This window comes from Sturnus vulgaris, chromosome Z, assembly GCF_052056855.1.
Source record: "Sturnus vulgaris isolate bStuVul1 chromosome Z, bStuVul1.hap1, whole genome shotgun sequence".
NCBI classification, from domain to species: Eukaryota; Metazoa; Chordata; class Aves; order Passeriformes; family Sturnidae; genus Sturnus; species Sturnus vulgaris.
The window spans coordinates 27,215,963-27,231,029 of NC_142283.1; the positions used below are offsets into that span (position 1 = coordinate 27,215,963).

Consider the following 15,067-nt stretch of genomic DNA (forward strand, 5'->3'; position numbering starts at 1 on the left):
CAACTAGCAGCTTTTATACAATTTGCTTCTCTTTTAATTATTTTCTGTCTAATAAAGGTGTTGATGTTGTATAGTTCCTATTCAAATCAATATATTCATGTGTGATTTTAAATAATAATGTCAATGTAGTATGATAGTATCTCAATCTCTCAATGCTCAGTAATCTCCAATATACAACATCTTTATCTCCTCTTCTCTCTCCAGCACTGCAGTGACAACACCCACCATTGCCAATCAGATATGAATATAGTAGGTGCTTGGAAGAGAGGTTACACTGGAAAGAATGTTGTGGTCACCATCCTGGATGACGGCATTGAAAGAAACCACCCAGACTTGATGCAGAATTATGTGAGTGTCCACAAGAGTCCAGATTTTCTGCTTTCTTAGTACTCAAAAATAATTTGCTGCTTCTAGAAAGATGGAGAAAGAGAGGAGGGAAAGAGGAAGAATCATCCAAGTGTTTCCTCTAACTTTAATATCAATGGGGGGAAGGAAAACAGTTTTTGATTATGTGTATTGTTTTAGTTAAGACTGTGTTTCATCTGAACATATTAAATATCTGGATGCCTCTTGTAGCTGAGTCCTGAATTTCTGAAGGACTGGAACCAATATACTGGATATTTTTTGTCTCTTCTGCAATTTTTTTTATTTAATATCTTCACGCTCTCAAAACTTAGAAATGGAATACACTGCTTTTCAGTTAGCATAGGCAGCTGAATTCCATATTTGGCCAATAACATTTAGTCAATGAGACAGAAGCTTTTCTCAAAGACAGTAATTTTACAGTAATCCTTCCATGCATTAATTTTTAAAGCTATTTATCATACTGCTAGAAACAATATGAGAGGAAAAGTATATGACCTTTCATGATTCACTCAGTCAAAAACAGGTGTAGAATATTCTATTGTAGAATATCCTTTTTAGTAACATCTTTTAACTACTGAGGCCCCTCTCAACTTCTAATAGAGCTGCTTCCATTGTTTTCTATGTTCTGTGCCTCACACTGCCTCAGGAGGTTTCTGTTTGCTTGTGGTTGACCACATTTAGATGACTGATTTCATCCGTCTTGGAGGCCGATAACACAAGGGCAATCTTCTTCTCTAGTCGGTTGCTTCCTGTGTTGGTGTCAGAGTTCAGAGGATCAGGACCACATTTTGCTGGAGTGATTTGTCCTATCTTTTGGAAGTAGGCATTAGCTGAAGGCATGTAACTGTGAGGAACTTACAATTTGTCTGAAATAAAGTGTGCAAGGTGTATTTCTACAGAGAGTAATAAAAGAAGCAAATATCTTTGGATTGAGCTGGACTGGTGAAGATGACCAGTGCAAGGCATGCATGTACCTTCATTCCCATTACAAATGTAGGTCTTTTTAAAGAGCCCAAAACACAAAAGCTTGGTTTTTTGTCAGCAAATTTATCTTCCTGATAGAGCATTAAGAGATCGTGACAAAGACATCTTTAACAACCCATTAAAAACTACAATTGTGTCGACAATTTATAGCCACTTACTTTAAATTAGCCATATTTACATATATATTCTTCCTTATGCCAGTGTGGAACTCATCTTGGAGGATGTGAAAACACAAGTGGGGAGCAATTGCCCTGTTTGTCAATGTATGTTTGACCCTAGAACATGACACATATTTCATTTTAATATCTTGAATTAATTAAATAAAACACATATAATTTTACTTCCCCAGTGAATGACCCAGATTGTATCATGTCACCTCATTCCAGTACTGACCTACCACTGAATTTAAAGCAACTATTTATATCCTTACCACTCCTCTCTCCCTTTCCTCACGCCAACCAGGAATTCCCCAAATTCACAAGCAATATATATTTCTGGTTTGATCACAAATGCCTTTTATATCTTAAATTATAGGTGATGGGGCTGCAAATAGGAATATTTGAGGTGGATATGTAACTGGTTTTGAACAAACAAGAATTTATATATTGCTGCTTGCCGTGTCAACATACCACATGCTACTGCATCAATTAATGAGAGCCATACAAACCAGCAGCTGTTCACTCTATGAACTATTTTCAGCTGTAAGAACCATGATAAATATGGAACAAAAAGACAGGTATCTTGCAGATATTTGAAACAGTTATACTCTCAAGGAAATGGGGAAGTGGTTTGTGTTGCTTTCCAAGATGTAATTTTATAACAATATTCTTAAGAAAATTTTATTATTCTTATTTCTTGAAACAAGGCTGAAATTTCAGTTATAGTCATGCAGATGAATTTTTGAATCTTAAAACATTCAGCAAAATCCCATTTTTGAGAATGAATTCTCTTAACTTCTGAAAGATTTTTACAAGAGAAGTAGTCTTCTGGTTAAATGAAGCACCATTTTCTATTTCCTCCCTAATGCTAGACCTATACTTTTTCAGAGCGTTTTTTCTCTGTCCTTCACTGTTTCCCAAAATTAAAATAAAATATATAATTCCTATATATAATGCTTTCCTAAAAGACAGTCACTATAAAATCACAGGAATATTAGTTAGCCTAATTACTTACTTGTAAGAAACTATTAACAAATGTATAGGCCACATGAGTCAATGGTAATTTAGCAAATGGTTTTCTTTCTTTTGTTGGATACAGGATTCGCAGGCCAGTTTTGATGTAAATGGAAATGATTTTGACCCTATGCCTCGATATGATGCTAGCAACGAGAACAAGTAAGGCATTATGACACCCTTGACATTTTCAATCTGAGCCATCAGGTAGAAAGTACCAATTTGTCTATGAAGCTCTACAAAACTTGATTCCTCATAAAACAGAATGATCTGCGTTAAAATCTTTGTGAAATACATATTTTTGTCTTTTCCGTGCACACATATGACTCTTGGAAAGCATATGAAACTATCTGAAAACTAAAAATTAATCTAAGAGTTCTGGATATGTGAAATGAACCATTTTCAATCCCTTTGGGAGGCAGAATATATGTGATTACTTGCTTTTCTTAAATATAAATTTCATTGAATTATTAGGGGGTTATTATGTGTTGCAAGTGCCCTAGTTTCTAACTCTCTTGAACTTTGTAGAATTTTTTTAATTGAAGTAGGCAGGTTCATGAAGGTTGTTGCTTTTTTTGGGCCTCTAACAACATCTTTTAAAGTGATGGAGATTTTTCATTTGGAGTTTGATAGAATACAGAAGTGGGAATTCTGGCAGGTTATATCTGTGTCACATGACTAGTTGGAGATATCTCAATGTATTACGTATTTCCCCTTCAGGGTTCTGCGTTCTGATATTTCTGATTCCAGCTCTGCTCTTTGGATATGCCCTGGCTGGGGCAAATTAGGGAGGCCACCTTACCTCAGGAAGTGGGCCACCTTTCTGCTCGGTGGATATTTGAGGGCAGTTTGTTGGTAACATTTTCTTAGCTAGGTACTTGGCAGGAAGAAACATCTTTCTGTTGAATTGCATCATTTGAAGGAAGGAGAATCCTACTTGTCAATATGTTTACTGTGCATTTTGTTTTCTTGAAGTTTGGTTTGTTGTTTTGTTTTTTATTTAATTGTGAAAAGCATTTAATACTCTCTGCCCCCAGAAAAGAAACTACAAAGGTTAAAACCTTGTATTACACAGCTAAAATGCTTTGGGAGTTGTGTTGTTTCTTTCTTACAAACAAATTTTGTCCAGAAGAATGCAGCAGGTGAAAGCTGGGAGTCAGCTGCAAAACTTAATATTGATTTAACTGCAGAAATAAGTTGGAGCAACTTTGGATCACACTTTGATGGGAGAATCCTCTCCTGGTCAAAACATTTTTCGTAAAGGCAGGGAAGGGTGTTACATCATAATAGGAGAGGTGGAAGAACAGGGCCTCATTACTTGCCCTCTGCAAATACTCTTCAGCTGAGCTGCAAGTTTGCATCACAACACATCCCTCTCTTCTGCTGTTCACCACACTCCTATCCCTATGCGCACTTCAAGGACACATCCTGGCTCATCTGTGTGAAGATGTTCCTGTTCTTGGACTTGGGGCATAACAAGGGTACAGTTGGAGACTTCCAAATTTCAGTGCACTTTCAAGGACTTCTGGGTGCAGCAAAAAGCCACGTACCTGTGAAATCAATTTTTTTTCTTTGGCTGAGTACTGAAGTTGCTTTCTTACAAAGCATGTCCAGAAAAGGGAGTCTGTGTTCTGTTTTATTAGTAGTTAAAGTTTTATATAGGGTAGAAATTTGGACTGCTGCTTTTATCTCCTAGAGCCTAAGGGATTTTAGTTTTCATACCCTGCCTCCCCCTTAAGTGTTTTCACTGCCCAGCCTCCAAGATTCTGCAGTGAAATGTGGTGATAGGAGGGCAGAAGCTGTGCTGTACTAAGTTTCGTCAGTGTTATCAGGACGTATAGTGTCAGTGTAGAGTCAGATTTTGGACACCAAGGATACATGAAGCATGTTTTCAGTATAAGATTACTTGGCAGTGTGACTTAAGAGGCACAATGTTTCCAATTTGCAGATACAGAAAGCATGATAATTAGCAGCTAACCACCTTCAGGTTTTGCAGCTTTTGCCCTTTTTACCTAGTTGCCCCTAGACTAAACTAGAATCAAACTACTACACGGGTACTGAAAAGCACTACTAATAGCATGTCCATATTTTTTGTATCTAAAATACCTTCAGAAACTGGGGCAGGAATTCAGATTGTCCAGCATACATGGCCATTTGGCACTAGATACTCAAGTTGTGTCAGGAAGTCAAGCTAAACACAGGAGAACATTCTGAGAGCCATGCATTGCAAAGACTTCATACTGTGTACTTCAGTTTGGTTGATTCCTGCTTCCTGTGGTGGACAGACAAAATTGTGTAATAGTGATTTTGTGTTTTTCAGTGGGGGTGGAATGTACAAATGCGCTGTCATTTTCAAGATGATCTAGTTTATTTTTCCTCATTTTATAATCCAACTTTAAGGGATAGAATGATAAAGAGCAAAAGGAATTGCTATAAAAATAAACAGGTGTCTGGGCAGCTCTGCATGCAGCTGTGAAACATCAGAGTATTGGATCTGCGCGCTAGCTTTTCACTTTTAATTAGAGTGAAGACTTTCTGTTGCTGAGGCTTGTTGGTAGGCAAAAAGGAGTAAGAAAAAATTAGCTGTAGATTACTTTCATGTGAGCACCAGAGTGGCACTTTCCAAAATTATATTTCGGAAATTTTATGTTAAATCTTCTATTAGCTAAGGGAGAGCAGGAGGGTAGGAAGAAATATTAGACTAATCTTTCAAGGCTTGTAGTCAAAATGGGTGGGATGATAGTTTCTTTAACTACTATGGTATGTAGGCGTACTGCCAAAAGTTTACTTTGGTTTCTACAAATTGCCAGCAAATTGTGAAGCTTCTAAATGGTGCAGACTTATACTAGAGTTTCCTTTTGCTCAGAGGCAGTCAGCTGTGGATGAAGTAATTTCTGCTATGCAAGGCATCTTGTTTTGGTTTACTGGTTTATTCTTTTTCTGTTTTTCCACTGCTATTTTTTAACATGTATGTTTATAAACTAGGCATTATCAGTCACAGGTCCATAACAGAATGCAAATGGCATCACTGAACTGGTACTATGCTTATTGTATAGCCTCAGGAATAAAACAGAAATATTCATAGAATTTTTTGATTTTGATCAAACAAAAATTACTTCTTCTGTTTCGTAAGAAGTTTCTTAGGGATGATATTTCAAAGCTTAGCTTTTACTATGGTGATGGGTTCTTTTATAAAACAGATGGACTTTTAAAAAAACTCTGTTAAATAATACCAGTTGACTTAAATGCAGTTCTTATTAAACTTACATAAGAAAAAGTAAAAGTGAGCTGTTACTTCTGTTTTGGAGATACTGAGTCACTTTTTGGATGCCTCTTCAACATTTTTCAATGATGCATCCCACTACATAAATAATTTATTTCAATAACCTCCTAAATTGCTTTTTAATGAGTGTAAGATTTTTGAGAGACAACAATTCTTGTCATTCAAAAGTTATTAGAAACAGAATCTCTTCTGTCTAAACTTTGCAATATGGAGAGAATTTCTCACCATTTCTCACAAACAAAAAATTAGTGAATTGGTGATTTTCAGTCCTGTTTAATCCAACACACTGGCATTGTTTTGCCATGGCATCCATTATGATTCATTATTGCTTTCCTTTGCCATCCACTTTAATGTAGATGCGCAATAAAACACCAAAGTTTAAATTTTCTTCGCAGAGTGACAAACTGCTAGTTTATACTCTCTGCTTATGGTGAAGGCCTGTAGTACATCCCGTCATTTAATCATATTGTATACAAGATACTTGACAGGTAGATCAGCTTCTCTTTCCTCCTGGATAGTCAATAGAAGAAAATTGAAAAGCTTTATTGCCTGCTATGACTCCGTTCAGTGCAAATACCTGAAGAACTGAGCACAGCAAATGCAGAGAGACTGAAGTCTCTCACTGGTGGCTTGAAAGATCATCTCAAAAGGTTCCCACAGCAGCAGTGTGACACAAAGGAATGCTGACAACTGGGAGATTCTTTCTATGCAGTTTGAGCACTGGTATGCACCTGTTGCTATTGATTTTAGATTTGCTCTCTTGCGTGCTGCGGACAGAACAGAAGGGAAGATAAACTGTACAGAGAAGCACTGCTGCACCATCTTTCAGTGGAGTAAGGTATCAGCTCTTAGGTAAAGGGTTTTTTTTCAGAGGGAATCTCGATTGTGTTTGCTGTTCTTCTATACCCTGACCTTTTAATATGACGTTCTCCAACCTCTGGAGGCTTAAAAAACAAAGCATAAAATGATGTTGCCAACCGGCAGAGCGTGGTCTGTGTGATGCTAGAAAAGCATCTCTGATAGCACAGAAATACTCCTTAAGAGAGAGGTAATTTAGGCTAGAGAATTCACTTAATATGTATATGTGTTTCAAGTCAATAGAATTAAACACTAACACTGACTGTGGTGTTGTTGATTCCAGGTACCAGTGACGGTGTAAGGTGTTTAGTGTACCTAAGTGTCACTGCAAATTTCATGGTCTTCAGTTAGGATTCCTAGGAAACTGGAGATATTGGATTATTTTCTCTAACTGGTGACATGTTCATTTGTGAAAACCAGGATCTGAACCAAGCAGTCAGAGGTCATTGGTGTAGAAGTTTCCAGTCAATGACTGCAATCCTAATTTATTGTATTTTGTAGTTGTATTCTGATTCTAAAGTCATTGCTGTTATAGCACATCGTAGTGTGCTGCAATTTTAGCAGATGTTAGTAGTGAAGTAAGTTCAGTCTGTTTCAGCTTACAGACTGAGATGCCATTTTTTACGAGGAGCATTGTTAGTGATTCATAGCTAATCTCCAAGTTACAGTCTAGTGACCTGTCATAGTTTAGAAATGGTATTCCCCAGTTTACTGTTCCCACTAAATACTAAAGACCCTTGTGTCGCTCCTTTCACTTCCTCCAGCTCTCTTACAGCAGGACTGGAGAGGAGAATTGGAGACACGGAAGGTGAAGATCATTGACTGAGATAAGAACAGTTTACTGGGAACAGCAATGAAATAAGAAGTAATAACAGAGTGTGCAGGATAGGTGAACAATCCACACATGATTGCTCCCCGCAGAACCCAGCACCTGACCTCACAGTCCTACAAACCAGCAGTCCCACAAACAACACCCCTCTAAACAGCACTCCTCTCCCTTTCCTGGCTCCAGGTGGTATCAAATAACCCGTGGCCTCATCCCTCCTGGCTGCTGCAGAAGTTAACTCTCCCCTGGCCAGAACTAAGTCATGACCCAGCTAAGAGCCATGGATATACTGCATGATATACTAGATCTTTCCAGTAGTTGTTGCTTGACAGTTGTTAAAGGTTCCAGTGTAAAATTGTGAAAATAAGGAAGATAAACTTTACAGCTTGCAGAATTGTACAGTGATGAAGTATAATAATTTTACAGATTTATTTGGAGCAATTTTTTTCTTCACTTTCTATTCAACTGTTAGAGTCTTTGGGTGCTGTTATACAACATGCTTATCCTTCAGATTGACATACCTCAGGGGCAATCATCATACATGCTTCATTTCTTCTCTCTCAGGGTAGAACTGAAAACGTGTAGAATCTTGTAGTGGAAAACTTTCTTTTCTTGAAAGGAAATTGTTGTAAAAACATGGAGCACAAATCCTCACTATATACTGCATTTGATAATGTTTTTCTTTTAATGCAAAACAGATGTTTAACCTATGGGAAAAGATGAGGTGTGTATTAAAACAGAACAGACAATAAACTAACAGTTGATGTATTGAAGTTCTCATGCTTTGCTGTTTCAGAATAAAATTTCGGTTCATTTGAAGTTTTCTGAAAGTAAGTGGAATCTTAGAATTGCTGGAAGCTGAGGACAATTAGCCAGCCTAAAGGAGGGGCAGTCTCTGTTAAGCAATTCACCTACCCACTATAGCTGCCCCTCATCACTGGTGTTTATCACTCCTTGATGACAGCATTTCATATTGACAAGACATTAAGAATTTCATTGGACTACAAGCTTTGATTAAGTAGCCTTTTGATCCAGGTTCCAGCTTCAGTGGTGGAAAATCTCATCATGAAAGTTTTGTCAGACTGCCAAAAATTGTCTTTTTGTTAAACTCTTCTAATGTGCTCATTATGTTATCACACTGTTACATGGTCCTGTCTGACAACCATAAGTGGTATAATTTATAATTATTGAGAGCCATAAGAAAGACAATTCTTTGAGTAGTCATTGAAAGTGAGAAAAGTGAAACAGAGGAATAAATAAACCCCAAATTCAGCTAGAATTCCAGCTGTAAGATGTAAAAATAGTCTTTTTTCTATACCCTGGTATCAGTCACTGAGCAGTATTGTTTACTGCTTAACTGCTGTTTGAGGACCAGTGGTCTTCCTTTTTATGATGTATAAGGCTCTCATGGTCTCAAACCATTTAACCACAACACTTAAAGAAAGACTTCCCTCTGTTTCTAATTACTGAAGTACCAGACAGTGAGCTCACAAATAAAATTAAGTTCTGAAGCATTATGCAACTGCTTCTAGTGCTTTTATGTAAATTACTGATCACAATGATTCAGATATTCCCTTACAATCCGAAGTCAACAATAGAAGGGATACAAACTTTCCTGAATTCTTTTATATCAAGAGTTAGATGTGAAAGGTTTTTTCAGATATTCTTTTTCCCAGAGTAGGTATTTTTTTCTAAGTATGTGTCTGTATTTTGAGTTTTTGAACTTAGCAGGGGAGAATTTGCAGCTACAGTAGGCTAGTTTTGATGTGGTAAGATGGTAAACCAGTTTCAAGTTGCATGCACATATACATGTACAGCTGAATACAATTTGAGAGCACAAATACATTTTTTCTGTGCTTTCCGCTTTTCAGACATTATAGGTATTAGGAGAAGGTTAAAGAATGGATTCATATGTGGTAATTGATTTTGCCTGATGATTTCACAATTAGTCAAAGGTAGTACAAAATGTGGTTCATTTAGACTTTTCAGCCAGCACAAATATAGTAGCATTGATTACCCTTCTAATGTGTGTGGCATCAAGGCAGACCTCTAATTACAGATATGATAAATCAATTGTAAATCCTGTGTCAAAAGATTTTAAATTGAAGCATTTTTATAAATATCGTACTATTAATGGTTGAACTTTGCAAAGTTATGATAGAAACTAATGTCTTAATGGCATTACTAGGGGGTTTTTATAAGAAATTTTCAGATTTTTTTAAAAATGAAAGTATGTGCATTTATAAGGTTATTGCTGTTAGCAGGTTTATTTTTATAGCCTTGATTTACTTTTCTGTGATTCTGTAATTTTTCTTAAAGATACGGTCAGATTATTACCTTAGGCACTTTATCAAAGTCAGATTTCTGTCTTGAAGACAAATTACCTTTTTTACTTTTCCTGAAGAAAAATAATCAAGATAGAGAAGTTCAGATATAGAAGTAAGGGCATGGATATCACAGATGTAGGTTGCTTTGACAAATATATGTTTAACCTTGTTCAAAAATTATTTCTACTGCTTTACAGACTCAAAGCAATCATCAGATCTCTGGTGTTAGAAAACTGGAGAGGAGACTGTGGCTTTTTTACTTAGCCAAAATGTGTGATGGTGAGGCTGTTGGCTAAGTTTGTCAAGGAGTGGCAAATACAGTGTAGTGAGAAGGTATGCTTTATTTCTCCTTTTAGCCCAAACTTGTGTCCCTGCACTTCCCTTCGTAAGACTCCACGAACATGAGATTAACAGCTGCTAACTTGTTCTGCACTGAAGTGAGTGTGTGAGAATTAGATTTCTTATGCTGAAACCCTTTTTCCAAGTAAACGGAAACTTTGCTCCTGCTGAATCAATGACATAAGTCTCATTAAAAAGCAATTATCAATACAGATGAAAATAGGACTTGAACTAATTTTAACAATTTCGTCATTCATTTTTGAAATGCGTCTTTGAGGAGAAATTAAAGCTCCATTTAATGCAGAACAGCATCTAATGAAATTTAGGATTAAGCACAATACATATCTTGCACAGTGCAGTTGAAATTACGCTCAGAATTCAAGATGGGTAGGAGGTGCGTCTCTGAGCTGGAATATGGTGCAGATCCAGAGTTACATAGTTTTAAATAGAGGATGCAGACTAGATGAAGTTCCATCCATGACCTGTGCACATCACTATATTGCTCCTCACTTTTGTGTTGTGACTTTAGGATCCTTGCATCTGTCAGTATCTTCCTTGCATGAAAGAAAGTTTTCTCTAAGAGGATTCTCCTGAACTGTTCTTGGGATCTCCAAAGACTTCCAGGACTTATTTTCCTGCCAAGGAGATCTAAGCACAAAACTCCAGATTTGCATTTTTTATTTGCAAGCTAATTTTCATTTCTGCTTAGGTGTGATTTCAGTAGAACGGATGCAAAATATTTTTGAGAATTTTTTGTTTTCTGTTTCATTGGGGCTTTCATTACACAGTAGTGAAATTTTTAGTAAAAGAGATTTTAAGTAAAAGGAGGTTGCTCAAGCCCCTGAGATATCTTCAGATGATACAGATTGGTATCAGTGTGGATGAAAAACATTAATCAGAATATAGTGACTGATAATATACTATCATACAAATCTTATGAAACAGAACTATAGACTGAAAGATATCTAAGTATAGAATGTATCTGTAACAGAGATAGCTCATGGCCATGAATTTAAGGTGATCAGTTCTTAATAATAAAGGAGTCCAGGAAGGCTGGACATAGTTTAAGGTGGAAATCTTAAAGACAGAGGAGCAGACCTTCCCTATTTGCCTTAAGGCATACCATTGGGGAAGAAAATTGGCCTGGTGTATCAGGGAGCTTTTGCAGGAACTCAGATTAAAAAAAGAGGTTTTATGGCACTTGGAAAAAGGAGCAGACAAGTCATGAAGAATACAGTGATGTTAGGTCATGTAGAAGGAAAATTAGAAAGGTGAAGTCTCACCTAGAGCTCAATCTGGCTACTGCTGGTAGCCAATAAAAGACAATAGAAAATGTTTTTATAAAACACATAAAGACAGAAGGAAGGCCAAGGAAAATCACCATTCTTTGTTGGACCTGGCGGGGAATATTACCAACAATGAGGAAGAGGTTGAGATACTTCATGTCTTCTTTGTCTCACTCTTTAACAGTAAAGACAACCAACTCCCTAAACTGGTGGACAGGGACAAAAAGCAGAGTAGACCCACTGCAATCTGGAGCAAAATAGTGAGTGACTGGCTGTGTCACTTGGAAACTCACAAGTCTATGGGATTCATCTAAGTTTACTGTGGGAGCTGTCAAAAGAGCTCGCTGAGCTGTTCTGTATTATTGGTCATCAGTCCTGGCTTACAAGGGAGATCACAGATAAATGGAAGTTGGCCACTGTGACACCCATCCTCAGGTAGGACTGTAAGGAAGTTCCAAGGAACTACAGGCCTTTCAGCCTGACCTTGGTGCCCAGCACAGTTATAAACAGATCATCTTGAGTGTGATCACGTGGCACATACAGGACAACAAAGGGATAAGGCCAGGCAGCAGGGGTTAAGGAAAGGTAAGTCCTGCTTGATCAGCTTGATTTCCTTATATGACCGACTGACCTGCCTATTGGATGAAGGAAAGGCTGTGGATGTTGTCTGTCTGGACTGTAGCAAAGCCATTAACGGCTTGCTCCCATGTCATTCTCCTGTAAAGGCTGACAGCTCACAGCTTGGACAGATGCACTTTTCCCTGGGTTGAAAACCTGACTGGATGTCCAGGCCCAGAATGTGGTGGTGAATGATGCTGCATCCGGTTGGCAACCAGTCACTAGTGGTGTTCCCAAGGCTCAGTGTTAGGCCCAGTCCTGCTTAATATCTTTATTGATAATTTGTGTGAGGTAGTTTAGTGTAAAGTGGGTAAGTTTTTGGAAGATGTCAGGTTGGATGCATATTGATCTGATGAAAGGCAGGCAGGCTCTGCAGAGTGATCTGGACAAGTTGGCTTGATAATCTAAGGCCATCTGTGAGGTTCAACCAGGCCAAGTGTCAAGTCCTGCACTTTGGTCAAAACACCCCCATGCACCACTACAGGCTGGGAACAGAGTGACTGCAAAGTGACCCAGGGAGAAGGGACCCGGGACTGCTGGTTGACAGCCAGCTAAACATGAGCCATCAGTGTGGCCAGGTGGCCAAGAAGGCCTATGGCACCTGGCCTGTGTCAAGAATAGTGGCCAGCAGGACTAGGAAAGTGATTGTCCCCCTGTACTTGGCCCTGGTGAGGCTGCATCTGGAGTTCTATTTCCAGTCTGGGCCCCTCACTTCAAGAAAGACATTGAGGTGCTGGAACATGTCCAGAAGAGGGCAATGGAGCTGATGAAGCGTCTTGAGTGTAAGTCCCGTGAGGAGCTGCTGAGGGTGGGGGTATTTAGCCTGGAGAAAAGAAGGCTCAGGGGAGAATTATTGCTCTCTACTACTGCCTGAAAGGAGGGCATAGTAAGGTAGGGGTTGGCTTCTTCTCCGAGGCAACCAGCAACAGGATGAGAGGACATAGCCTCAGATTGCACCAGGGGAGGTTCAAGGTGGACATCAGGAATAATTTCTTCACTCAAAGGTTTGTTTAAACATTGGAACAGACTGCCTAGAAGGGTGGTAGAGTCACTTTCCCCAGAGATATTCAAGAAACAGCTGGATATGGCACTTAATGCCATGATCTAGTTTACATGGTGGTCATCAGTCAAAGGTTGATCTCACTTGTTCTGAAAGTCTTTTCCAACTTAAATGGGTCTGTGATTCTGTGAAATAACATGGACATTAGTTTAAGTTATGGGTCTATGTTTTATATTTGAGACCAAAACAGTGTTGCTACTGTATCTTCTAGATACTGCTGAGCTGTGCTTACACAGCACCAAGGCCTTCTCAGTTTCTCACACTGCCGTCTCATTTAAGGAGGCTGGTCAGGGACAAGAGGCTCCAAAGTGACACAGTTGGGACAACAAATTCCAACTGATCAGAGATAACCCATGACATGTAACAGTGTGCTCCGTATTAAAGCTGGGGGGGTTATTGCCAAAGTGTTAATTGGAGAGTGGTTGGGCATTAAATTTGCTTTTGGGACATGCTGAATTATTGCCTATGGCTCACTTGACTGTGTTTTATTTCTTTTCTTTTCCTGTATTTATTGAACTGTTTTTATCTCAAATGACAAATTTTTCTCTCATTTGCTCTTTCAATTCTTCCACCAATCCCAATGGGAAGGAGGGAGCTAGTGACCGGGTGGGAGTTAGCTGTCTGCCAGGGTCAATATCTCAGCCTTTTAAAAATGTACTATTTATCAGGAGTTTAGTAACTAATAGCTTTGGAAAGCTTCTTTATGGCAACAAATACCTGAAGCATTATTCCTGCAAGCTCGGTTTCATTGTGAAGTTGACTACAGGAACTGTGGTGGTATAAGCTACATTTTGCATATGTAGTAGACACGTCCTGATATAAAGGTCCTATGGTCCAGGGAAGTATTCAAACATGGAGCTGTTGCAGAGTTGCTGGTCCCACAGTTGCTATGCTGATCCATTTTCTTTGTAAAGCATCACATAACTGGCAGGGCAATGGAGGTTGAAAAAAAATGAAGAAAAGTAGAAAATCGACTTTACTCCTTTGGTTCCTTTAATTCATATAATTTCAGTTATTGTATATAACAACAGCAGATACATTTGTCAGAGGAATTTGTGGGATCTACAGATATATAGGGCACTTCAAATACGTAGAAAGCTATCTATCTCCAAAGCAGGTCAAGGACCCCTGGAAACCTTAGAAATCTTAGAACTTGGCAGCTATAAGAACAAATAGATGAAAATCTTAAACCAATTAAATTACATCACTTGGTTTCTTCATGCTCAATTAGGTTGCAGTATCAAGTCTTCTATTTCACAAGGCAAACCTCTACCATAGGCAAGCAGTAATGGGGAAGAAAAAAGAAAACATTCTTGCTTCTCATCAAAATATTCCGGCCTCTTATGGCTTAAATGTAGTTAGCTAGCTTGTGCAAGGTTGCTATCAAACTGCAGTCCAAAACTTTGCTCCTGGCTTTGTTTACAGATGTTATATGGTGATTTGATTACAGAACAAAGAAAAGTGTATAGAACTTAAATATTTGTTATGAAAGTTAGTTTTAAGATGTGGCCATTCTAGTAGAGGTAGTATTCTAGTAGAGGTGTTTCTTTTAGTCTCAGTTCAAGCTCTTGGTACCTCTTTAGTAGAATGAGAATAGAAGTCTCTCCTTACATCCAAAAGGTATTACTTTTTAAAGAGTTTAGATGCTATAGTAAAAGTGATGAAATACATGCAAGTGAAAAATAAAATTTGCCCGGTTTAGTTAATCACTTTTTCAGAAAACAAGGTGACAAACTGCTTCACCTGTATCCATCTCAACCAAAGTTCTTCTTACTGTGCAGATAACATAATGCAGCTGGTATATAGTAACCTTTCCCACCTACAGAGTGTTCACTGTAGGTGATACATTTGGAATTTTCAGCAGCAACTTTCTAACAAGCTTTATTCCTTGTGTCCAAGACTGTGTTTTCTGAGGATATCTTGGGTAAATATGGGTGGACTTACCTTG

General features: G+C 38.2%; 1 protein-coding gene across 2 annotated transcripts in view; it reads left to right on the forward strand.

Annotated features, from left to right (window-relative positions):
- The window catches only part of PCSK5 (proprotein convertase subtilisin/kexin type 5), a 245,934-nt gene that overhangs the window by 80,562 nt on the left and 150,305 nt on the right, over positions 1-15,067 (forward strand). For both annotated transcript variants that reach the window (XM_088156600.1, XM_088156601.1), the window contains exons 4-5: positions 205-348; positions 2,608-2,684. In XM_088156600.1, coding sequence (XP_088012726.1) covers positions 205-348; positions 2,608-2,684 — 221 coding nt within the window. The remainder of the gene's footprint in view (positions 1-204; positions 349-2,607; positions 2,685-15,067) is intronic.